The 24,380-nt window shown below is 42.1% G+C and overlaps 1 protein-coding gene across 26 annotated transcripts in view; it reads left to right on the forward strand.

The window, feature by feature from the left end:
• The window catches only part of NRXN1 (neurexin 1), a 1,354,235-nt gene that overhangs the window by 983,853 nt on the left and 346,002 nt on the right, over window positions 1–24,380 (forward strand). For all 26 annotated transcript variants that reach the window (XM_075064378.1, XM_075064379.1, XM_075064391.1 and 23 more), the window contains one exon: window positions 23,165–23,346. In XM_075064378.1, coding sequence (XP_074920479.1) covers window positions 23,165–23,346 — 182 coding nt within the window. The remainder of the gene's footprint in view (window positions 1–23,164; window positions 23,347–24,380) is intronic.

Genomic DNA, 24,380 nt, shown 5'->3' on the forward strand with positions numbered 1-24,380 from the left:
CAGACCCTAGCTACCCCCTGCCTGCACCCTTAGCTACCCCCTACTCACATACAGCCCCTACACCCCCTGCCTTCACCCTGAGCTACTCCCCTGCCTGGACACAACCCATAGTTGCTCCCTGCCTGAACCCTGAGCTACCCCCTGTCCAGACCCAGCCCGTAGCTATCCCCTCCCTGCACCCTGAGCTACATCCCTCACTTCACACTGCTCCTAGCTACCCCCTCCCTGCACCCTCAGCGGTTTTCAAACTTTTTGAACTAAGTCCCCCCCTTTGAGTTATATTTTTTTGGTTGCTGTGATGGGTTTGGTCACAGAGATCCCCTAGGGACTGTCACCTGATGTGCTGAAGTTACCTCTGGATCCTTTTCCCCCATCAGCTTGGAACTCTAGAACCCTGCCTTGTTGAGCCAGACAGACTAGCCTGCTGCAACACAGACTCGGGGTCTGGGCCAATTCCCCCAAAGCTGAAGGCTTTAACCAAAAACAGCTGAGCTAGTTACCTCTCCGGCACCCAGTTCCCAATGGGATCCAAACCCCAAATAGATCCGTTTTACTCTATATAAAGCTTATAGAGGGTAAATTCGTAAAAATGTTTGCTCTCTATATCACAGATAGAGAGATATGCACAGCTGTTTGCTCCTCCTGGTATTAATCACTTACTCTGAGTTTATTAATAAACAAAAGTAATTTTTAAGTATAAAAAGTAGAATTTAAGTGGTTTTAATTAATAACAGACAGAACAAAGTAAGTCACCAAGAAAAATAAAGCAAAAACATATACGTCTAAACCTACTACATTAAGAAACTGATTACAGATAAATCTCACCCTCAGAGATGTTCCAATAAGCTTCTTTCACAGACCAGACAACTTCCTAGTCTGGGCCCAATCCTTTCTCCTGGTACAGTCTTTATTAGATCCAGCAGACATCTCAGGTTGTAAGCAGGGGTTTTCTCATGACTGGCAGCCCCTTTTGTCTTGCTCCACCCCCTTTTATAGCTTTGACACAAGTCAGGGAATCTTTTGTCCATGTTTGTCCCCACCTCTGTCTCATCAATGGAAAAGTACAAGGATTAAGATGGATTCCAGTATCACGTGACATGGTCACATATCCTGTGAGATCCCATCCTCCATTCTTCCTGGGCTGGCTCACATGTACACAGTCAGAGTTGCAAGTAAACAGAGCCATTTACAGTTCATTGATTCTGAAGTACCCTTAATAGCTTCCATTTAATATGTTTACTTCAGTAATACAAGTTTATATCTTATTCTCCTAACCCTAGACACAGAAATAATATATGCAAAAAAATAGCATGAACACGCTCAGTAGATTATAAACTTTGTAATGATACCTTACAAGAGACCTTTTGCATAAAACATATTCCAGTTACGTCATATTCACATTCATAAGCATATTTTCATAAAGCATATGGAGTGCAATGTCACAGTTGTGTTCCCCCCACAGCTCAGACAGTCTGGGTGGCCTCTTGAGTGAGTCAGGGGGTGGACTTGGTGCTACCTCTCTGGACCCAGTTGTGCAGAGCTTGCTTGAGCACTGCCAGCTCTTGCCGCCCCAAAATAGAAGTAAAACTATGCCTATGCCCAAGGGTCATCCCCCCAGCCCAAGTCCCAGGGCTGATCCCTGTGGGACACCATTCGATATGCCCTTCCAGCTTTACTGTGAATCATTGATAATTACTCTCTGGGAACAGTTTTCCAACCAGTTACACGCCTACCTTAGCTGCATCTAGATTATATTTCCCTTGTTTGTTTTAGAGAAGGTCATGCAAGAGAGTATCAAAAGCCTTACTAAAGTCAAGATATACCACATCTACCACTTTCCCCCAGGCTTGTTTTGATAGACGAAAGGCCTTCATAAGAGATTGGTGAGATTTAAGATTGATCCACTGAGCATAATGTAATCCTATAGGTTCAGGATATACAGGACTAATTTATGGTAACATCTAGGCACAGAGGGATGATAGCTAGAGCGTATATATCAATTTCAATGTTAAAAGAAATACTGTACTAGTTACATTGTAAACCATTATGCACTTCAGTGGTTAAACCATGCTCTTTAATGACTAGAACTATGTAAAACAAATAGTTGAAAACATAATATGCTCATTTATCACTTCAGGTCTTGTTCCTCTGAATCTGGTATTAAGCTGTCGCTCACAAACAGCAGCAAAAGGACTTTTCAAAGAAGAATGGTAGCAATTATCATAATGACAAACCATGTCACATTTTTGTGCCAGACTACAATTTGAAATCCATTATGTGGTAAGACATAAGGACAGGAGGAATTGTTGGTCAGGAGGAAAATTCTAATTGGTCCAACCTGCCTGGCCCCCTTTAGTTTTCATTGTGAAGGTCTAGTCAGCTAAGAGATCTGGATACAATTGAATCTGTTTTCACTGTTGACCATTGTTTATGTTCAATTTTGGTATCATAAGCAAATTCTAAGGTCTCACTAACAATGTTTGGCATAATAACTGGGAAGTCTTTCCAGGTAGAGTGTCATCTATAGCTCCTTGCTGTTTCTGGTTACTGAACTTGTTTTTGATCCAACCAGATATTTTCTGTATTATACCTTGGCTCTTTAACCAATAATTTTCTATGTGAAATGTATTCACAATGAAGATGAAGAGTATATTTGGTTTGTAAATTTAGAGGCTCAATTTCTTCAGTTAGTACTCTGCAAATCAAATGAATTGTCTAAGGCTGAGTGTATTTGTGCTTATTTAAGATCGGCAATATAATGCTATCAGCCAGCAATTAAAAACTTCTGATGGTCATCCTAATAGCTAATGGAGGTGATCAGTTAAGTGACATAGCTAAGTTATTGCAGCCGGTAATCTCAGAGAATTACTTGCATTCTTGTTGGAAAATGTAATGTAATATGCATTTGCTGAAAAGTAAATATGAGCTGATTGCTGCGTTGTTCTTTTGATTGACATAATTTAATACAATTTACTTAATGTCTGAGTGTGCTTATGTTTAAAGAGTAAAATTCACTTCAACCACATAAGCTAAAGTGATTGGGATTTATGCAGGTGAAGTGTTAGAAGGTGTACTGCACTGAAACTCAGCAACCTGGTCACTGCAGTCAAAGGGCTGGAATTGCAGACACATCCTCTCCACACATCTTCCTCAAGTGGTTAGTCATTGGATTTGCATAATCATGATCCAGTGGCCCATACATAGTCTGCTCATCAGTGTTGCTTCCTGTCACTGATACCCTTTTGACAACTGCTTCACTGTTAGATCCTTCTGTTTTCTGTCATAGGTGCTTAAGTGGGGTGGTGGGTCAAAGATTTGAGATCCCTGCCAATTATTTTTGTTAGAAGCAGACAGGTTGGTGTTTTCACATTTTCAGGTGGTTACAAGATCAAGAAATACTTTGCAGGCTTCTCTCTCATTCTATTCAGATTTTCCAGGCTGAAAGTCCACTTGCAATTAAAGGTTCGGAAATGTTGTTGTTCATGCTACAAGCCTATTTCATCTATTAAACTTATTATTAATAATTATTATTGATATAAGGGCATAGCACTATATCAGATAGAATATTGTGTAGTTAGATTGTTCATCATACTTGCTAGGAAACAATTGCAACCTTCACTGTATAATGTACATGATACAGCTAGCTTCTTTCAAAGGAAGACTCATGTCAGCAAACTGTCTAAGATAGACATTGCCATTAATATATATATGTTACTAGTAATGTTACTTGCTCTTGAACCAACATTTGATCCTTTTACTGTATTTATACCACTGCTTTCAGTGAAGACAACAGGCTTCAATTTAGCAGCACTTTCATTTTTCAATGTATGTTTTATACTCTTTTTCCAAGAAGGGTACTACTTTTGAGAGCCTTCAAAATAATTTACTCTGGAGACATCATAAAATATGGGAAGCGCTTCTATAGCAAGGTGAACGGTACAAATGACATTTAAAAGATGGGCAATTGGATGCTCTAAAAAGATAACCATAGTAATTACAAGACAGCTAAAACTCTGTTTCCGAAACAAAAATAATTAAGTTTTCAACTTAGAAACAATGATACTTTAAACAAAAAGAATTTAAATATAAAGCTAGGTAGAATAAAAGTTAGGCCAGCATTTTCAAACTTTGGTGTCCAAATCCTTATTTGGGCACCAAAATAGGTGGGCTGTTTTTCTAAGGCACTTGAGGATTCAGTCTGAGTTACTGGGTTCTCACCACCTTTTGAAAATCAGGTCTCTTATTTTAATGCCTAAATAAGGACTCCCTAGGCTAATTTTAGGCACCCATTTTTGGAAATGTTTGTTGTCTGCACAGCACAGTGAACATATATGGCACTACATAAATCAATCAATAAATAAATACATAAATACATAAGTAATGATGAGGAACCTGAAATGGTAGTTCAGTTTTTCTTCTACAGACTCTTGGGTTAAGATTATCTGATATAGAAATACTTCTGTCAGGGCAGAACTACTGTTGTGTAACAAGAAGAGCAGGGCAATTTTTTTCTGACAAAACTTCCTTTTCACTGAAAAATTCACATTTGAGTTGACCGAAAACATATCCGGAATTCATATGAAAGTTGCCAAATTGTTTTGGTTGGAAAACAAAACAATACAAAATAGAAAAATTGGAATATTTCATTTTGACATTTTTGAAACTAAATGTTTTGATTTTCTGATTTGAAAGGACTTTTCATTTTGAAATTTACTTCAATATTCAACGTTAAAACTGAAAACTAAAAATGATTCTTACTTTTTTAGTTTGGATAGGAAACTGAAAAATCAGTTATTTGCATAGCTCTAGTGCAGAATCTGATTCATGAACAGTTCTTTTGAAACTTACAAGCTTCACTAGTTTTGCTAGCAGAGCTTTAAAGTTCCTTCAACTAGAAATATTTATCTTACAAAATTTCCAAATTTTGCCAGGTGGCTCTGTGGAGCTTCCAAGCTCCCTGAGCCAGGACCATCAATTCATTTTATATTGGCCACCAACAGATGGCAACAACATTTGGTTGCTGTTAACATGGGTAAGATTTGAACTGGTATCCTAGTCTTAAATCCTGTTGCAAATCCCTTCAGCTAGCCAGTGCCTGAACTACATTCTGTTTGCATATGAGCTTCTGGCACAACTAATAAGTCATGAAAAATAAATCAGTGGACCACATATTCCTCTAGTCCCACAAATGCAACTGTCATTTATATTAATGGAGTTTACTGTTGCAGGAGATAAAAATACATTAGAAACCTCGTAACAGTTTCTAATGTAAGAAGAATTTTTGGCTGTAACAGTCCTATTTGTCTTTAAAAGCGTATTTGATTTTTCTGATTTAATCCTCGAGTCTGATAGATGCCTTTATATAGTATCCTTCCTAAAGTATTTTTCTTCTCATATCCTCATCATGCACTTGCCCCAAAGCACAATTCCTACATATGTAGAAATTGTTCAGTAAATTTATCCTTAACAAATTATTTGTTGACGAGGTTGTAGGAGGAATAAAATTCACTCTTATTTATAGATATTTGACTTTTAATTTCCACCTGACTGCTTGGCAAGCTATCAGAGAAGTGTGTATTTTATCCGTGTTACCTTTAATAGAAATATAATGGACTAGAATTTTTCATGTTGACTGCAATGTGGCATTTAAAGCAGTCTCTGATTTTAGAAATACATAATTTTCTTAACATATGAATTCCATATAGGTGCATAATAATATGGTATTACTTTGTTATATGCATTGTTGTTGTAGCTGTGATGGTTCCAGGATATTAGAGAGACAAGGTGGGTGAAGTAATATCTTTTATTGAATCCACTTCTGTTGGTGAGAGAGATAAGCTTTCAGACTTACACAGAGCTCTTCTTCAGGTCTAGGAGAGGTGCTCAGAGTGTCACAGCTAAATACCTGATGGAACAGGTTGCTTAGCATAAGTAGCTAACACATATTTCAAACAAAAACAATGAGGAGTCCTTGTGGATCTTAGAGACTAAGAAATGTATTTGGGCATAAGCTTTCGTGGGCTAAAACCCACTTCATCAGATGCATCTGAAAGCTTATGCCCGAATACATTGTTAGTCTGTAGATGCGGTGATGAGGTGGGTTTTAGCCCATGAAAGCTTATGCCCAAATAAATTTGTTAGTCTCTAAAGTACCACAAGCACTCCGCGTTGCTTTTGCTGATACAGACTAACATGACTACCACTCTGAAACATATTTCAGTGGATCATTCAACGTGAAGTGGCCCGTTAACACCCCTCCAGTCACAGGGAGAAAAGAAGACGGGAAAAATATAAACTGAGGACAAGGGGGTTTGTGGGCTACAGATTGTAATAATCCCCTCTTCTGGCCTACAAACAACCCCTCCCCACAAACCTCTCCAAGCTTATGATCAGAAGCAAGCTTCTTACAGAGTAGGACACACTAATTCAAAGTGCCACCAGACCTGCCAGAACAACAGATACAGAACCTGTAGACATATCTCCACTGCTATTATAATGAACATACATTTTTGCAACACACATTTCAAGATCCATGGATCCTTCACATGCCTCTCACAACATATGGTGTCCCTCACCCAGTTCACTAAATGCCCCAATAACAACTATGTGGGTAAAATGAGACAATCACTATGCTCTCAGAATAACTCACACAGAAAAATGATAGAAGACAAAAATATCATATCACCTGTAGCAGAACACTTTTCACAAAGCAATCACTCCCTATCCGACCACTCAGTTCTTGTCCTCAAAGGAAATCTGCACAATATCTTCAAAAGATGAGCCTGAGAACTTAAATTCATAACTTTGCTAGATACTAAAAGTCACGAACTGAATAGAGTTATGTCTTATTATTATTTATGGATTTCTTTTTTCTTTGCTTTTCTCCCCTGTGCCAGAGGGGTTAACTGACCACTTCACCTTGTACAGTCCCTGGAAATGTGTTAACTTCTTATGCTAAACAATCTGTTCCACCTTCTATTTAGTCGTGACACTCTGAGGCCACGTCTGCACTACGGGATAATATCGAATTAGCTAAAATCGATTTCTTAAAACTGATATTATAAAGTCGAGTGTGCGCGTCCACACTAGGCACGTTAATTCGATGGTGTGCGTCCATGGTCCAAGGCTAGTAGTGTCAATTTCTGGAGCGGTGCACTGTGGGTAGCCGTTCCGTAGCTATCCCATAGTTCCCTCAGTCTCCCCTGCCCCTTGGAATTCTGGGTGAGAGCCCAGTGCCTGATGGGGCAGAAATCTTGTCGCGCGGGTGGTTCTGGGTACAGCCTCACCCCTCCCTTTGTGAAAGCAGCAGACAACTGTTTCGCACCTTTTTCCCTGGGGGCGAATTGGAGCAAACGCCATAGCACAGCAAGCATGGACCCTGCTGAGATCAGTAACGCTTTCGTGAACATTGTCAACACCTCGCGCACTCTCGTGCTGTCTATGCTGAAGCATGAACTGCAAAGGCAGGAGGAGAGGAGGAGGCAGCTACGGCAGACTGGTGCGACGAGAGCGATGAGGACATGGACACTGAATTCTCCCTAACCGCGGCCCCCTGCGTTTTGAGCTACTGCTGGTAATGGGGCAGGTTCTACCCATTGAACGCCAATTTGGGCGTGGGAAACAAGCACAGACTGGTGGGACCACATAGTTTTGCAGGTGTGGGATGATTCCCAGTGGCTGCAAACTTTCGCATGCGTAAGAGCACTTTTCTTTGAACTTTGTGACATGCTTTCCCCTGCCCTGAAACGCCATAATACTAAGATGAGAGCAGCCCTCACAGTGGAGAAGCGAGTGGCAATAGCCCTCTGGAAGCTTGCAAACGTCAGACAGCTACCGGTCAGTCGGGAATCAATTTGGAGTAGGCAAATCTACTGTGGGGGCTGCTGTGATGCAAGTAGCCAAAGCAATCGTTAAGCAGGCTGCTACAAAAGGTTGTGACTCTTGGAAACGTGCAGGTGTAGTGGATGGCTTTGCTGCAATGGATTCCCTAACTATGGGGGGGCCATAGATGGAACCCATATCCCTATCTTGGCCCCAGAGCGCCAGGGCACCCAGTACGTAAACCACAAGGGGTACTTTTCAATGGTGCTGCAAGCACTGGTGGATCACAAGGGACGTTTCACCCATATCCACGTGGGATGGCCAGGAAGGGTTCATGACGCTCGCGTCTTCAGAAGCACTACTCTGTTTAAACGGCTGCAGCAAGGGAATTACTTCCCAGACCAGAAAATAACCGTTGGGGATGTTGAAATGCCTGTTGTTATCCTGGGTGACCCAGCCTATTCCTTGATGCCATGGCTCATGAAGCCATACACAGGCAGCCTGGACAGTGGTCAGGAGCTGTTCAACTACAGGCTGAGCAAGTGCAGGATGGTGGTAGAATGTGCATTTGGCGTTTAAAAAGGGCGCTGGCGAACATTACTTACTCGCTCAGACCTCAGCCAAACCAATGTCCCGTTTGTTATTGCTGCTTGCTGTGTGCTCCATAATCTCTGTGAGAGTAAGGGGAGACATTTTTGGCAGTGTGGAGGCTGAGGCAAATCACCTGGCCGCTGAGTACGAGCAGCCAGAGACCAGGGGCGATTAGAAGAGCACACCAGGAGGCGATGCACATCAGAGAAGCCTTGAAAACGAGTTTCAGCACGGGCCAGGGTACGGTGTGCTGCTGTGTTTGTTTCCCCTTGATGAACCCTCCCCCCTGATTGACTCATTCCCTGTAAGCAACTCACCCTTCCCCTTACTTACAGCTTGCTGAAGGAAATAAAGTCAGTATCATTTAAAAATCATGTATTCTTTATTAAAAGTCATTCAGTATTGTTTAAAATCATGTATTCTTTCTTAAAAGTCATTCCCTGTAAGCAACCCACCCTCCCCTTTGGATGTATTCTTTATTAAAAAGAAATTATAAAAAGAGGCAGAGAATTATCAAGGTATCCCTGCCTGCTGTGCTTTGGGAGAGGGATAGGAGGGAAGGAAAAGGCCATTAAGCTCATTTCAACGTAATGACAGCTTTTGCTTGGACTGTCCAGGGGGGTGGAGTGGGCAGGTGCAGAAAGCCTTCCCCCCGCGTTCTTACACGTCTGGGTGAGGGAGATATGGAACGTGGGGAGCTTTGAGGGTGGTTAAACACGGGCTGCAGCGGCACTCTGTAAGCCCGCTGCTCTTCCTGAAGATCCACCATGCGTTGGAGGATATCAGTTTGAGCGCGCAGCAGCTGCAGCGTAGCATCCCGCCACCGCTGATCTTCCTGCCTACACCTCTCATCTCGAGCGTCTCTCCTATCCCCGTTCACTGGCATCTTTCCTGTACTTTTGCTAGCACATCCTTCCACTCATTCTGATGAGCTCTGTCATTGCGTGTTACTTCCATGATTTCTGAGAACATTTCATCTCGTGTTCTCTTCCTCCTCCGCCTTATCTGAGCTAGCCTTGGGGATGGCGTAGAGAGGCCGGACAACTGTGCAGCTGCATGGGGAGGGAAAACAGGGAGAGAAGTAAGTAAAAAGATACATTTTACAGAACAATGCTTGTACTCTTTCACAGTGAATAACACTATCCACCTTACATAGCACATGTGATTTCACTACAAGGTCACATTTTGCATTGTTAATATTGAGTGCCTGTGGCTCTGGTGTTGCAGACCTCACAGACGCAGGTCCAGGCATCCAAATTAAGCTTCCATGCGGCCATGGTAAGGCTTTCTGTTTGACTTCTCCAGCATCATATACACAGTGATCTATGATGCCTTGTTCCTGTTAAGAGGAACCAGCAAACCCCAAACCCCCCTCTTCCCCTCCTCCCCCACCGCATGGCTGCTATCATGTAAGATCACTGGTAATGATCGTGGCTGGTACCTGGGAAGATTCCTGCTCGCCAAACGCTGAGAAACTCAGCGCTATCATTCCTCCCCTCCCCCCGCTTTGCTACGAGCAAGGAAGGATTAAGCAGCTGCCCAGTAGGAAAATCGCCATGTCTGCCCCCTAATTAAAGTCCTGAATTTCAACCAGGTTACAATGAATGATATAACTCTCCTGAGAATACCACCGCAGGATGCAGAACGTATGTTTCTGGATGCCAGCAGTCACCTGGGCCATACGCGGCTGTGCTTTGTGAAGCTATGATTCCGATTACTTGCTACATGCATGGCGTGGAAAAGTGTCATACAGTGGGGGACCAAATAGGGCTGCCTTGCCAGAAATGTTCTCTAAAAGCTTTTTTGAGTACCTCCAAGAGCGATTCATAGATATTTACAAAGTTACACTCACCAGAGTTGCTTCCATGGCTTCACTGTCTGGGCTTGTGGCTTGGGAGGGCTGGGATGGTAATTCTGGGTCACAAAAAGCTCCTGGCTGTTGGGGCTAACGGAGTGCTGTGTGCTCTCAAGCAAGCTCTTCCTCCTCTCTCTTCCTCCTCATCTTCCCCCTCCGCAGAATCCTCAGCCACGGTTGATATTACAACCCGACCTCTGAATCCACGGCCAGGGGTGGGGTACTGGTTGTGCAGCCCCCTAAAATTGCATGCAGCTCAGCATAGAAGCGGCATGTTTTTGGCCTTGACCCAGATCTTCTGTTTGCTTCTCTGGTTTTCTGGTATGCCTGTCTGAGCTCCTTAACTTTTACTCTGCACTGCACTGAGTCCCTGCTGTGGCCTTTTCCTGTCATAGACTTTGAAATTCTTTCAAATATTTTTTCATTTCGTCTTTTCGAACGGAGTTCTGTTAGCACTGAATCCTCTCCCCATATAGCGATCAGATCGAGTACCTCTTGTGCGGTCCAGGCTGGTGCTCTTTTTCGATTCTCAGGAGACTGCATTGTTACCTGTGCTGATGAGCTCTGCGTGGTCACCTGTGCTGATCAGAGCTCCACGCTGGCCAAACAGGAAATTGAATTCAAAAGTTCGCGAGGCTTTTCCTGTTTACCTGGCCAGTGCCTCAGAGTTCTGATTGCTGTCCAGAGCGGTCAGTGGTGCACTGTGGGATACCTCCCGGAAGGCCAATAACGTCGATTTCCGTCCACACTAACACTATTCCGAAGTAGCAATATCGATTTTATTGCTACTCCTCTCGTCGGGGAGGATTACAGAAATCGATTTAAAGAGCCCTTTATATCGATATAAAGGGCGTTGTAGTGTGGACGGGCACAGCGTTAAATCGATTTAACTCTCTTTAGATTGATTTAAACGCGTAGTGTAGACCAGGCCTGAGTACATTTCACAGATCTGAAGAAGAGATCGGTATAAGCTTGAAAGCTTGTATATCTCACCCACAGAAGTTGGCCCAAGAGAAGATATTACCTCACCCAAATTACTTGACTTTCATTTTGTACAGAAAATCATCTAGAACAGCCATCCACACTAGGGAGAAAGTTGAGTAATAGGTGGTCATTGAAAATATTTAAATCAAGAGATGCTGAAGGAGGCCATTAATGTCTTTTAACAATCTGTGTCAGATGCATTCGCAAAAGGGCTATATACTTTTACAAAGTAAATCCCAGCCTTTGAGTGAGTGAAAATAGTTTCTCAGAGATACAACACAACAAAATAGATATATTTAGAACAATTTAGTTCCTAAATGAGAAAAAAATGCTAATACCATAATTTCTGTTGGGATATTGCTAAATTAATATATAATGTGAGTTTTCTTAAGGAGTCTGATGCAGAGTGAGACACACTATTTTAAAGGCTGTAGTCTGATATGCTTACTCTGAATAGTATTTTATTCTACCAGTAGTCCTACTGAAATCAGTAGGAGCATTAATGGAGTAAGATTCTATTCAACTTGAGTATGTGAATCTGAATATGACTATTAAATTGGAAAGTCTTATGAAGTAGCTATAACTTTTGTTGAATGTAGGATTCTTCAATGACTCCTAGTTCCAACATCCTTTTTACCTCTGCCTTGATCTCCTCCCTTTTTGCCGCTGGGACCCTGTAGGGGCTTAAAGTTACTTTTGCCCCAGGATCAGTGACAATGTGGTGGTATGCTTCAGTGGTCCGGCCTGGTTTGGTTGAAAATATGTCCTGGTACCAGTTGATCATCTCAGTTACCTCCTTCTTCTGGTTCGGTGTCAGATATGGGAATATCCTGATCTGCTCATGTAGGTTATCTCCCTGGATTGGGGCCACATGGGCCACCACACATGCCTCTCGCTGGTTGCAAGGTTTCAGGAGGTAAATGTGATAAATTTATTCTTGTTTCTGGCATCCTGGCTGCCGCACCTTGTAGGTTACTTCCCCCACAGGTTTAACCACCACATAGGGCTGCTGCAATTGGGCCAGAACCTTGCTTACTGCAGTGGGTACCAACACCATCATCCAGTCTCCTGTTTGGAGTTGCTGGACTTTTGCCTGGCGATTGTATTGGGTTTGCTGGGCCTCCTGTGCCTTTTCCAAATGTTCCTGTACAATAGGGGTGACCCAAGCAATCCAGTCTCGCATCTTCAATACATATTCAGTTATGCTTCTCCCCTCATAGGGTTCCTCTTCCCAGATCTCTTTGGCAATATCTAATATGCCACAGGGATGGCACCCACATAATAATTCAAAGGGTGAAAACCCAGTTGAGGCCTGAGGTACCTCCCGGATGGCGAACATAAAGTAAGGTAATAGAGTGTCCCAATCCTTCCCGTCCCGACTTACCACCTTCCTTGTCATAGCCTGGAGGGTTCAGTTAAACCTTTCTACCAGCCCATCAGTCTGCGGATGATAGACTGAAGTTCTCAGGGTAGGTATATGAAGCAGTGTACAGAGGTCCTTCATTAGCTTTGACATAAATGGAGTTCCTTGGTCTGTTAATATCTCCTTCGGTAGCCGCACTTGGGCAAAGATCGCCACCAACTCTTTGGCTATTGTTTTAGAGGCTGTGTTCCACAGGGGGACTTCTTCTGGGTAGCAAGTAGTATAGTCCAAAACAACAAGTATATATTGATGGCCTCAAGCCGTCTTCTTCAGGGGTCCCACTAGGTCCATCGCTGTTTGCTCAAAGGGGACCTCTACGATGGGAAGGGGTACTAAAGGTGCCCTCAAGTGAGGATGGAGACTGTGCAGCTGACACTCTGGGCAGGAGGCACAGAACCTCCGCACTTCTTCATGTACCCCGGGCCAGAAGAACCATCGTAGGACTCGTGCCAGAATCTTCTCTACCCCTAAATGCCCCCGCAAAAGATGGCCATGGGCAAGGCTTAATATGGCGTTCTGGTGTTTTTGAGGTACTAGGAGCTGTTGTACCGTCTGCCCCTGTACTCGTGCAACCCGGTACAAGAGATCCTTCTTCATTATGAAGTAGGGTCCTGGTCCCCGGGTTTTTCCTATTTCGGTCACCTCCTTCCTAATGTTGTCATACCTTCGATCTTTAGCCTGGTCCTGTCCAAAATTTTCTCTCCCAGGGCTGGTCTGTCCAAGTTCTAGGGGGCAGTCTCTGTTGCCTCTCTGGTTCAGAGATATTAGGGTGGGGGTTAGGCTTGGGCGTGTCCTCTGGGACAACCTCCTTTCCGGCTACCTACAAGGGCAATCCTTTGTCCCTGGGTCAGGATCCAAGTCCCCAAGGCCTTCGCTGCCCTTCTTTCCCTTTTCATCTTTCTACCCGACCTGGGAATGGAAAACAAATCTGGGGATATTTCAGAGAAGACGGGGGGTTGACAGTTTACTTTGGATGCCTCACTAACTTCAGGGTTCCCCTTTTTCTCCAACCTCCTACTGGGAGTAATCTCCAAACCCTGGGAAATCCCTCCTGATGAGCACCGGGTATGGGAGTTTAGGGACTACACCTGCTGCTACCTCAGTAGGGTTCCCCTGGATTTCAATTTTTACTGGGATGGTCAGGTAGTAACTAACTGGTCCATGGATGCATGTTATCCCTGTACATTTAGCCTGCAGCAGCTGACTACACTTCACAAACTTCCCTGAGATAAACATGATAGCACTCCCTGAATCAACCAGTGCCGTGGTCTCTACCCCATTTAATTTCACTGGTCTGGTGTACATATATCCACAAGGTGGATTAGGGAGCATGGATCTGCCCAGTTCCTCAGGTTACACTGCATAGGCTCCTCAGCATTGAGACACTGTTCAACTATGTGTCCCCACTCCCCGCAGGCATAACATCTGTATGGGGCCCTGGGCATTCCCCGGTCTCTTGATTTGGGCAGTCTAACATCACGATCCTCTTCTCCCTTCTTGTGGGCCTTCAGCCCCTCTCTTTTTCCACCTGGGCTCTCCTGGTGGCCCAGTCACCCAAGCTCTAGGGCTTGGTGCTGCTAGTTTAACTCGGGGTGCCTCTTCCTTAACTGATCAGGTAAGCTCCCTCGCTGTCCTTCGCCTCTCTACCAGTGCGACAACCTCATCGTAGGTGGAGGGTTCGTTCTGGCTTACCCAGGCACAAAGAAGCCCCTCATGTATCGGTCAATGACCAGAATCTCTAGTATCTCTTCCGGACTCTGGGACTCAGTTTGCAACCACTTGCATGTGAGATGGATGAGGTCATACGATTGGGACCGCAGGGTTTTGTTTTCCTGGTACCTCCACTCGTGATACTTCTGGGCCCACATTGCTGTCGTTACCCCAGATCTGGCCAGGATCTCTGCTTTCAGCTGGGGGTAGTCTGACACAACTTCTTCAGACACATAATAGGCCTTCTGGGCCTCCCCACACAGGAATGGGGCGAGGATGCCAGACCACTGATCTTGAGGCCAAGCTTCCCGTAGGGCTGTCTTCTCAAAGGCCAGAAGGTATGCCTCTACATCATCCTTCCGCGTCATTTTCTGCAGCCAATGACTGGCCTGTATGAGCCAAGTCCCATCATGGCTGCGGTTCAGCTCTGTAAGAGTCTTTATCTGGTTTACCAGTTCCCGCAACATAACACGGTCCAGAGCAGCCTGGGCCATCAGCAGGCAATTAGTCTTTTGCTGCAGCCGCACTGCCTCCTGTTGGGCAGCTGCCTGGACACAAGTAGCCTCCTGCTGGGCCGCCGTAGCTTGTATCAATGCCCGTACTACGTCATCCATTGTGGTGAAAAAATAAACCCTCTCCCCCTCCCCTTTTTTTTAATCACCCTCCTTCCACTGTGATGTGCACATCAAATCCCACCTCGGGCACCAGTTCTGATAAAGTTCCTCCTCTACTTTGGTGAGTCCTGCACTTATTGGCGGATATTGCTAGCCTCAGAGATCTTCCTGTGTTTGATCAGGAGTTGGGAACTTTTGGGGGGAACCCGGGCCCGCCCTCTACCCCGGGTTCCAGTCCAGGGCCCTGTGGACGGCAGGTGTCTAGAGTGCCTTCTGGAACAGCTACATGACAGCTAGAATTCCCTGAGCTACTTCCCCATGGCCTCCTCCCAACACCTTCTTTTTCCTCACCACAGGACCTTCCTCCTGATGTCTGTTAACGCTTGTACTCCTCAGTCCTCCAGTAGCACATCCTCTCACTCCCAGCTCCTTACATACACCTCACTAACTGGAGTGAGAGCCTTTTTATACCAGGTGTCCTGATTAGCCTTAATTAATTCTAGTAACTTCCCAATTGGCTACAGGTGTTGTAATTAGGCTGCCTGCCTTAATTAATTCTAGAAAGTTCCTAAGTGTTCTTGAATAGTCCCTGTTATCTTACCCAGGGAAAAGGGACCTGCTTAACCTGGAGCTAGTGTGTCTACCTTTGCCACTCTCTTGTAGCCATCTGGCCTGACCCTGTCACACCACCACTATTACTGCCACTCATGTTTGGACTGGAAAATTTTATAACAAAACTTAGTTAACAGGAAAGCCTCCTCTATCATGACTGATAAGAACATTTTCTTAACTGCAGTGTGGAGCTCATCCTCACCCACATGAGCTCTAGAAGGAAGCTTGCCTCAGGAAGGCAGAATTTCTCTTCAAGGTCTCTGGTCCACAGGTGCAGCTTGTCCATTGTTACAGAGCAGTATACTACCCCTCACACCCTAGTCCTGCTTTGGTGATATTTTCGGGAAGTGTAGGGCCCTGGCTCCCTTTGAGATGCTGTATAATCCCATGGAAGTACACATATTTTGTCACCCTCTGATAATGCATTGGTGGTACTGGGGAGGAGATCTCTGTGTTTGTTTCGGTGAGATAATTGCAATTTCCCCCTTACAAATTGTCCCAGCATCTTGTGGAGTGCAGCCCATGTCCCTGGTCAATCTCCTGCTCAGGCCTGGCAGAGGGAATATGTCAGGATGTCCTCAAAAAAGAAGTGTTTAATTAAATTCACATTCTTATCCTTCCATTTCTTACTTTGAAATGCTTCTCACAGTGTGTTTCCCACCTCCTTCTCATCAATAACCCTAATGCCTATTCCCTCCCTGCCTGCACCCTACACTTTTATCTACCTTGCCTTGGGTTTACTTATCTTGTCTACATTGGGATCTAGCCTGTACAGTGCTGATTGTATCCTGGAATATGTCAAGGGCCTTGAACTCCCATGGGCCAAATCTTGAAGTCCATATTCAGTTTTTATTCAGTCCCCTTACTCAGGCAAATTCACACTGATTTCTCTGACTTTGGGGAATGTGCATGTGTGCGTGGGAAGGGGGGCATTTTGCCTGAATAAGGACCATATGATTTAGCCCACTGATTCCAGTAGTAGTTATGGGTGCTCAGCACTTCGTTGGAGGCCTTAACATCTTGTAGGCTCTTAGATAGTTAGGTCATTGGGGCTGGGAGGATGACATAGTCAGTGCCCTCGGCATCTCATAAGATGTGATCAGTACTTTACAGGTTAGGTCCTAAGAGAAACAAAATAAGTTAACTCAAGACAAGACAGGTAAAAGTATGGGGAGGGGTGTGGTGGGGATGGGGAGGAGAAAGGGAGGGAATGGTCACTAGGATTATTGATGGGAAGAAGGAGGGATTTATAAAGCACACTGCAAAATTGCTTTTCTGTATAAATGATTAATAATTTAGCTCTGTTACAGTCTTCATAAATACCCACTAAACATTCTCAGAAGAGATTTTTCAATCACTTTTAGCAGTTTATTTTAAAATTAATCCCTCAAAACAAACAAAGGCTCTCATCGTCAATGAGGACTATATCATACCATGTTCAAGTTTCTGATTTCAATCATGCTTTGGTTATAGCTATGTTTGAAAATAGGTGGGTATAATTTTTTAAGCAATGGGAAAAGATATTTTGGAAATTTTGCTCAAACTTTCCCCAAACTTCAGCTTTGATTGGAGACTAAATATGAAAATGTCTGCCCCAAGATTATGAGCATGTGAAAAGACAGGGTTAAAATGAAGACTCCCGTGCAGCTTCTGCCATAGCTGACATGACTAGTGCCTGCTATAATGCTTGTGTAGATATGTATGTGTGCATGTATACTGAACATTTACTCTCATTGATTAATTATAACTTGACCAAATAGTCATATTGAATTCAATGGGATTACTCATGCAAGTAAATGCTCGCCTATGGGAGTAAGAGTTCACAATGATTAAAATGTGCTGTTAAGGTGTAGTACTGAAGGAAACGGCTTTATTGTATAAGACTAGTAACCCTTTGGTTCTGTTGAATCCAGTATTGTTAACACCTGATTTTTTGCAATAGTTAAAAAACACTTAACTTTTTTATTAAAGTAACAAAAGGCAGGGTTTTTTATTGAGTTTTATGTATTTCAATTTTTAGACCTTTTATGATACACTTTAATGTAACTAGAATTCCATAGCTCAATAAACTGCCACTTGTCCTAATTTAATATGCCACACATTGCCATTTTAGTGGAGAAAGCAAACATTAAAATACCAACATTACTTGGGAAAAACAGTATTATACAGAAAGATAATTGAATGAACATGAGGAAAGTAAAAAGAATGCAGGTATGTTGTTTGATTTGAATGAAGCATTCAAATATGTCATATTCAATGTTAGAGTCATACTAGTGAAAAGCTCTGCAGTTATATACAGAAATAGACACAGTAAATGGATACTAAACAAAATATATATATGTTTAATACTATATGGATAAGCAGATAGCCGTGAGTTGCTGCCAGGCTAAACAGAAATTAACACAGTTTTCGAGAGAGGAATTTTGCATACAAGTAGGACTTGAGAGACCCAAACCATGAAAAACCATTACTGTTTCTGACCACTGGTGGTTTATTACCATTGGAGCCACACTTTCAAGGTTAAAAATCTCAAAGAGCTCTATAGACATTTTTCTAAACTCTCTTTCCTGATTTACGAGACCATAAAGAATGGTATAGTATATTATGCAGGTAAGAGCTGCAAACTGCTTGTTACAGACTTGCATGTAGCTTCCGAGGACCATGATAAGTGTATCACTGCTCTTGACAATCTAATTCCACTGCTTTGAGTGCAGTTGAGCTGATGAGTCCCAAACAAAACAATGCCATAAACTGAAAAAGAACAAGGAACTTAATTATTTTTCAGTGGCACTGTGTTAAAAGAATAGCAAAGAAACGACAGCATAAAAGTCTTTGTGGGAAAAGTGAACTAGCTTTTTCTGTTGTTTTTTGAATGGATTGGAGAGCTTGTCTATGTAATGCCAACAGACCCCAATTATTGGCTGGTGGGATTGAACCTGGGACCTCTGGAGCGAGATGCATGAGCCTCTACTGCATAAGCAAAAAGGCCACACAGCTCTTAGTTAAGGCTGTAGCAAGCTCATCATTTTCTGGCTGAGCTAGGTGCCATTAGAGGGGACAGTGCACCACACCAAGCAGGCATAGGTTACATCTATATTTATAGTGCTGCTGTAGCATTAAGTGAAGCCACTACTTATGCTGATGGGAGAGCTCCTCCTGTCAGCGTAGGTATTCCACCTCCCCAAGAGGTGGTAGCTATGTTGATGCGAGAAGCCCTCTAACTGACATAATGCTGTCTATGCCAGCAGTTAGGTTGGATAACTTAAGATCTGATCTACCCTAAGCGGGGGATTGATCTAAGTTACACAACTTCAGCTATGTGAATAATGTAGCTGAAGTCGACATACTCAGATCTACTCCCTGCAGTGTCTTCACTCCCTGTCAACTCCGCCCGTGCCTCTCGCACCGGTGGAGTACCTGTCATAAACAGATAGCTAAGGGTTAATGTTTCTTTTACCTGTAAAGGGTTAACAAAGGGAACCACACACCTGACCAGAGGACCAATCAGGAAACCGGATTTTTCAAAGCTGAGGGGAGGGGATGTTGGGTAGTGTTCTTTTGTTCTAACTCTTGTTCGGTTGCTTCGGCTCTTGGAGATTAACTTGCTCTTGGTCAGCTTCTGTAATCTTTCTGTTTCCAAGTTGTAAGTACAAAGGTAGAAAGACAGTAATGCTTTCTATTGTTTTGTTTTTTGATTACATGGTGTAGTTTCTGAATGTATTTTAAATTGGATATCTTTTTGAATAAGGCTGTTTATCATTTTTCTTTTAAGCAAATGACCCTGTATATTGTTAACCCTTGATACAAGAACATTTTATGTCGTTTTCGTTCTTTTATATAAAGCTTTCTTGTTTAAACCTGTTGGATTTTTTTTTCCTAGTGGGGACTCATAGGGGAGTTGAAAGCCTTTGGGGCAAGCTTCCCCACCAGGGAATTGTGGTGGGAGGGAAAAGAAGGAGGGGGGAAGGTAAATTGTCCTCTTCTGTTTCTGTAATTCAAAGGAATGTTAAGTATAGTAACCTCCTAGTGTACCCAGGGTGGAAAAATCTGAGAGACGTAAAACAGGAAGGGGAAGTGCGGTTAAATCCCTTTGTTGTAAGACTCAAGGCATCTGAGTCTTTGGCGTCCCAGGTGAAGGTTTGGGGAGACCAGAGGCGCGCCAGAGACTGGAATCTGGCTCGGTGGTAGCGTTATCAGATCTAAGCTGGTAATTAAGCTTAGAGGATTTATGCTAGGCACCCACATTTTGGACGCTAAGGTTCAGAATTGGGATTTATGCTTATGATAGTACCGGAGTCAACAGGAGAGTGCTCGGCGGTCGATTTATCGCATCTAGACTAGACATGATAAATCGACTTTCTGCTGGAACAATTGCTGCCAATCAATCCTGCAGGTAATGTAGACAAGCCCTAAGTTGCTCAGGGATGTGATAGTTATACCAACATAAGTTGGTAGTGTAGACCAAGCCTATATCTGATAGCAAGCAAGCTGGTTTGGAACAATTGTTTAGATATTTTGTAGGCTTTAATAGTTTATGGCAAAGATTGGACAATAAGCTAAGATCAATCCCTGAGTAATGAATTTTACATTATTATATTTGCCTTTCTTGAAATATAAACACTAAATGGCCTCAGCTCAAGGGCTATTTTTGCATAATTAACTTAGGAAACTCAAGGAACGTGACTTCTTGTGTAGCTTATACAAAGGCAGTTCTGTATTTGTTTACATGAATTAATTAGCCTGTTATCAGATGTTCAGTTAATATGCATGGCTATGAAAGTGACAGGCAATGAGACAAAAGGAAGGATCTGATGGAAAATCATGTATTTCATGAATAATTACAGAAAGACAAATTTGTAATTTTAAAGTAGCCTTTGAGTAATTTAAAATGTATACCTTAATTTATGCAGTTCTTTTAGCATTGACCTTGACATCATTGCAAAGGTAGTGTGGGATGAATTGCTCACCAGTTTATTGGGTGGACTGTATTTAGGGGAGGGCCTGTACTACACAGATCCAGTTTAGATAAGAATGTCAGTGTCTGGAGATGTTCAGGTTTAGGGGCTTGGTTAGGGGCCATTCTATGCATTATGTACAAATATGACTCCACCATCATTTAACAGATGAAGCTTCTTTTTCCTAATTTTTTAAAAATCTTCAAGTAGCACATCTGTTACAACCAAGGAAAGGAAAATGACCCCCTCCCTCTCATTTATATCTTTTGTACTGTTCTAATAGTATCCTCCATAGCACTGAAGTGTGCAGAATTGTATTCCTTATTGATGCTGTTTTTTATAGGAGCCGCATTCAAGGCCTGATCCAAAGGCCTGTGAAGTCAGTGGAAAGACTCCTGTTGACTTCAAAGAGCTTTGGATCCAGCCCCCAATACTACAGTACTGAGGGTAAATCCCATCCTTTGGGGAATTAATGTGGCATATACTTTATGACAATCTGAACTGTATCACTCACTACATTGCTCAAGGTGTTAACACTAGTACCATAGAGAGATGCTTTTGGACCACCAGAAGTGGCAGTACCCATATAATCAGTCTTTAGAGATGCAGCTATCCCTGTCTACTATTATGAAATGCTTTACAGCAGTTACTGAACACTTCAGTTAATGGAAGCTGACTTCTTGGTGTTTGTCAGACTTCTCTCCTACACACCCTATGCCCATGACCATCAGCAACCACCTTTGTGACTGCCTGAACCTTCAGTATGCTGTCTACAGTGCACAAGAATAATGCAGAACTCTGACTTAACTTGAAGTTTAAACAGCACCTTAGGTGCTAGGGCTGTGATTCACACACACTCCTGTTTGTTACTCCTAAAGAGGGCTGACAGGTTTCCCTGCAACAGATGCCAGTTGGCAACTTGCCATCAAGAGAGAGACCAAGAGAATTTGTTGACTCTCAGAGCTGTCAGACAGGATTATTGAGTTAAAGTGTATTTTACACTTTTTTCCAAGGCCATGGCACAAAACAGGAAATAATATTATAAAATGAATTATAACAGGAACCACATACACCTCTACCCCGATATAACGCTGTCCTCAGGAGCCAAAAAATCTTACCACGTTATAGGTGAACCGCGTTATATCAAACTTGCTTTGATCCACTGGAGTGCGCAGCCACACCCCCCCGGAGCGCTGCTTTACTGCGTTATAGCCGAATTCGTGTTATATCGGGTCGCATTATATCGAGATAGAGGTGTAATTGCAAAGCTAATTAGTAGATTGGTAATACTAGCAGAAAAGTTGTGTCAGAAGTGAACATGAAATATTCTTTAAAAGGAAAATGTAACTCAGTTTCTTTGAGATCTCAGGCAAAGCTGTATATATAGAGAGATCATGATTCTTTGAAGCTGGAATAGAGGTCTAGCTATACAATACTTCTTATTTACATCTCCATACTATGTCCTCAATTTAAATTCCAGTGAATGTTCAGAGAACTTTTTCTGTGGTATTTGCCTAGCTGTACAATATGAAAGGAAAAAAAATTACAATAAAATTCTGAACAACAAAATGTGAAAAATTGTGTCTTGTCACACCGCTCTATAGGAAAGTGTTCAGTTTATATAAGACTTATGAAGTTCCCATTTCATATTCAAAAAAAGAGGACTACTTCTGACTACATTGTAAATCAGAGATCAAATGTACAGTTATCACATTGGACACTGTTTTAAGGATACATTTTTTTTTGTATATGGAAAACCCTTGGGTAAATAGCTGTGTTAGTTCATAGAAAATGAGCAAGTGATGCTGAAGTTAAATGTGTGCCCTTTAAACATATTATCTGATCATAGAACCCTAAGATCTGTTTCATACAGAACCTAGATTTTATAAGTGCATATTTGGTATTGTGAACAACATGGAAATCTTTCTGCCATTGGAAGCTCTCTACTAGAACTTTATATATTGCCGATTACTGCATATAATGATTGACACTGCTGAATAGATTGTGTATCCATTAGAGGCATGTTGTTGCCCTTCCATTAGTTATCTCACCTGTCACAAGCCGATAAAACTTATACTCATAAAAGTTGTATCTGAATATATTTGTTACATTTTGTTTCACTGTGCAGGATGACACATCATATCTTGCATGTCATTTTCATTGCATAGATGGATATATGGTGTTGCATCTTTAGTCAATCGCAAAATAACTGGTGTACATGATTTCTTCTCCACCTGGTTCCTGATTTAGGAAGAATCAGGAAATCAGGTAAGCATGAGCTTAACTTCAAGCACATGCTTAAATGCTTTCTTGAATAGGGATGCCTTCCTGAATCAGGTCCAGGGTCTTTGGAATTATACTATGCAATTATACTGTATTCTGCATGGACTGTATTGTATAAAAAAGCAATAATATTTAGTTTGCTGTAAAAAATGTTGCTGGCAAATTTTAAGATTCCTCCAAAGTGTGATATAGTTGTGTTTCATATATGCAGTTCAGTTGTCTACAGAGAGCATTTTGATTGTTGTAGAGCACATGTTTTGCCATGCAGTTTGACACTGGTGCAAATGAACTAAATGGTTTTATTTCTGTTTTACAGCGGGAACAACATATATCTTTAGCAAAGGTGGTGGACAAATCACATACACGTGGCCTCCTAATGATCGGCCAAGCACTCGTGCTGACAGACTGGCAATAGGGTTTAGCACTGTTCAAAAAGAAGCAGTTTTGGTACGAGTAGACAGTTCTACTGGGCTTGGAGACTATTTAGAGCTGCATATTGTAAGTATTATCAAAAAATTGAAAGTTATTTCTATATGTGTCTTGAATGATCATACCTTTTTATAGTCTAAATATTGCAGTTTGTTAACTATTCTTTATCTAACATTGTATAAGATCAATAATGAATTAAATGATTATGGCTTATAATATACAGTTCTGTACAGGACTTCAGACGTACTCAAAATGCCTTTATATAGCACTCCTTTATATGGCTTTTTCAATTAAAAATTGCACTGTAATACCCAAACAAATATAGCTATTTGCTCCAGTCTAATTACATGAAACAGGACTTAGCAATGTCAGAGGAAGGTGCATTAGTCTAGGAGGATTTCAGGTGAAATCTGTTGGGGTAATTACAAAGATCACGACTGAGCATACTCATTGTTAATACTAAAAGGAGTACCCTGATTCTGCCATTACTGTGCAGAGATAAATTTTCAGTAGAAAACACAGTTGTCACACTGGGAAGTCTAGAAAAGTAATTTCAGTTGCCTTAAAGGAAATAGCTAGCAATCAAAATTGAAAGCATCTGGATTTTTATGGCAACATAAATAAATGATCAGCTGAAATAAACTTAACTAGGGCAATATAAAATCTTGTTGCTCAGATTAATCTTAACTTTGTTAATATATTAGCTTGATTTTTATTTAAGAACCTTGATACTTCCAGGAACAAGAGTAGTTTTTTCTAGAAAGAAATTACTTATTGATCTACAACCAATTACACTTTTACCCTCAGAAAACTTTCTGCAATGACCTTTCCCAAATCATACAGGAGTATACTGCTGAATTACAGGGACTACAGTGTTCAATTACCTGCTACATACACACCTTGCCCTCTTGTTTCGGTAAAGGTGCTTTTGCATTCTAGAATGAGTTTTCCTTCACTTACTGCTTTAATCAAATAAACAAAGAATGAAACCCTTAAATGAATTTAAAGCTTTTCCACACCTTTCCTTAATGGCCAGCCATTTTATTGACTGTATAGTGCAATCTTAGTTTCAAAAAGAAGCTTCTCTCTGATGCCAAAAGATC

This window comes from Chelonoidis abingdonii, chromosome 3 (genome assembly GCF_003597395.2).
Source record: "Chelonoidis abingdonii isolate Lonesome George chromosome 3, CheloAbing_2.0, whole genome shotgun sequence".
Classification (NCBI taxonomy): domain Eukaryota; kingdom Metazoa; phylum Chordata; order Testudines; family Testudinidae; genus Chelonoidis; species Chelonoidis abingdonii.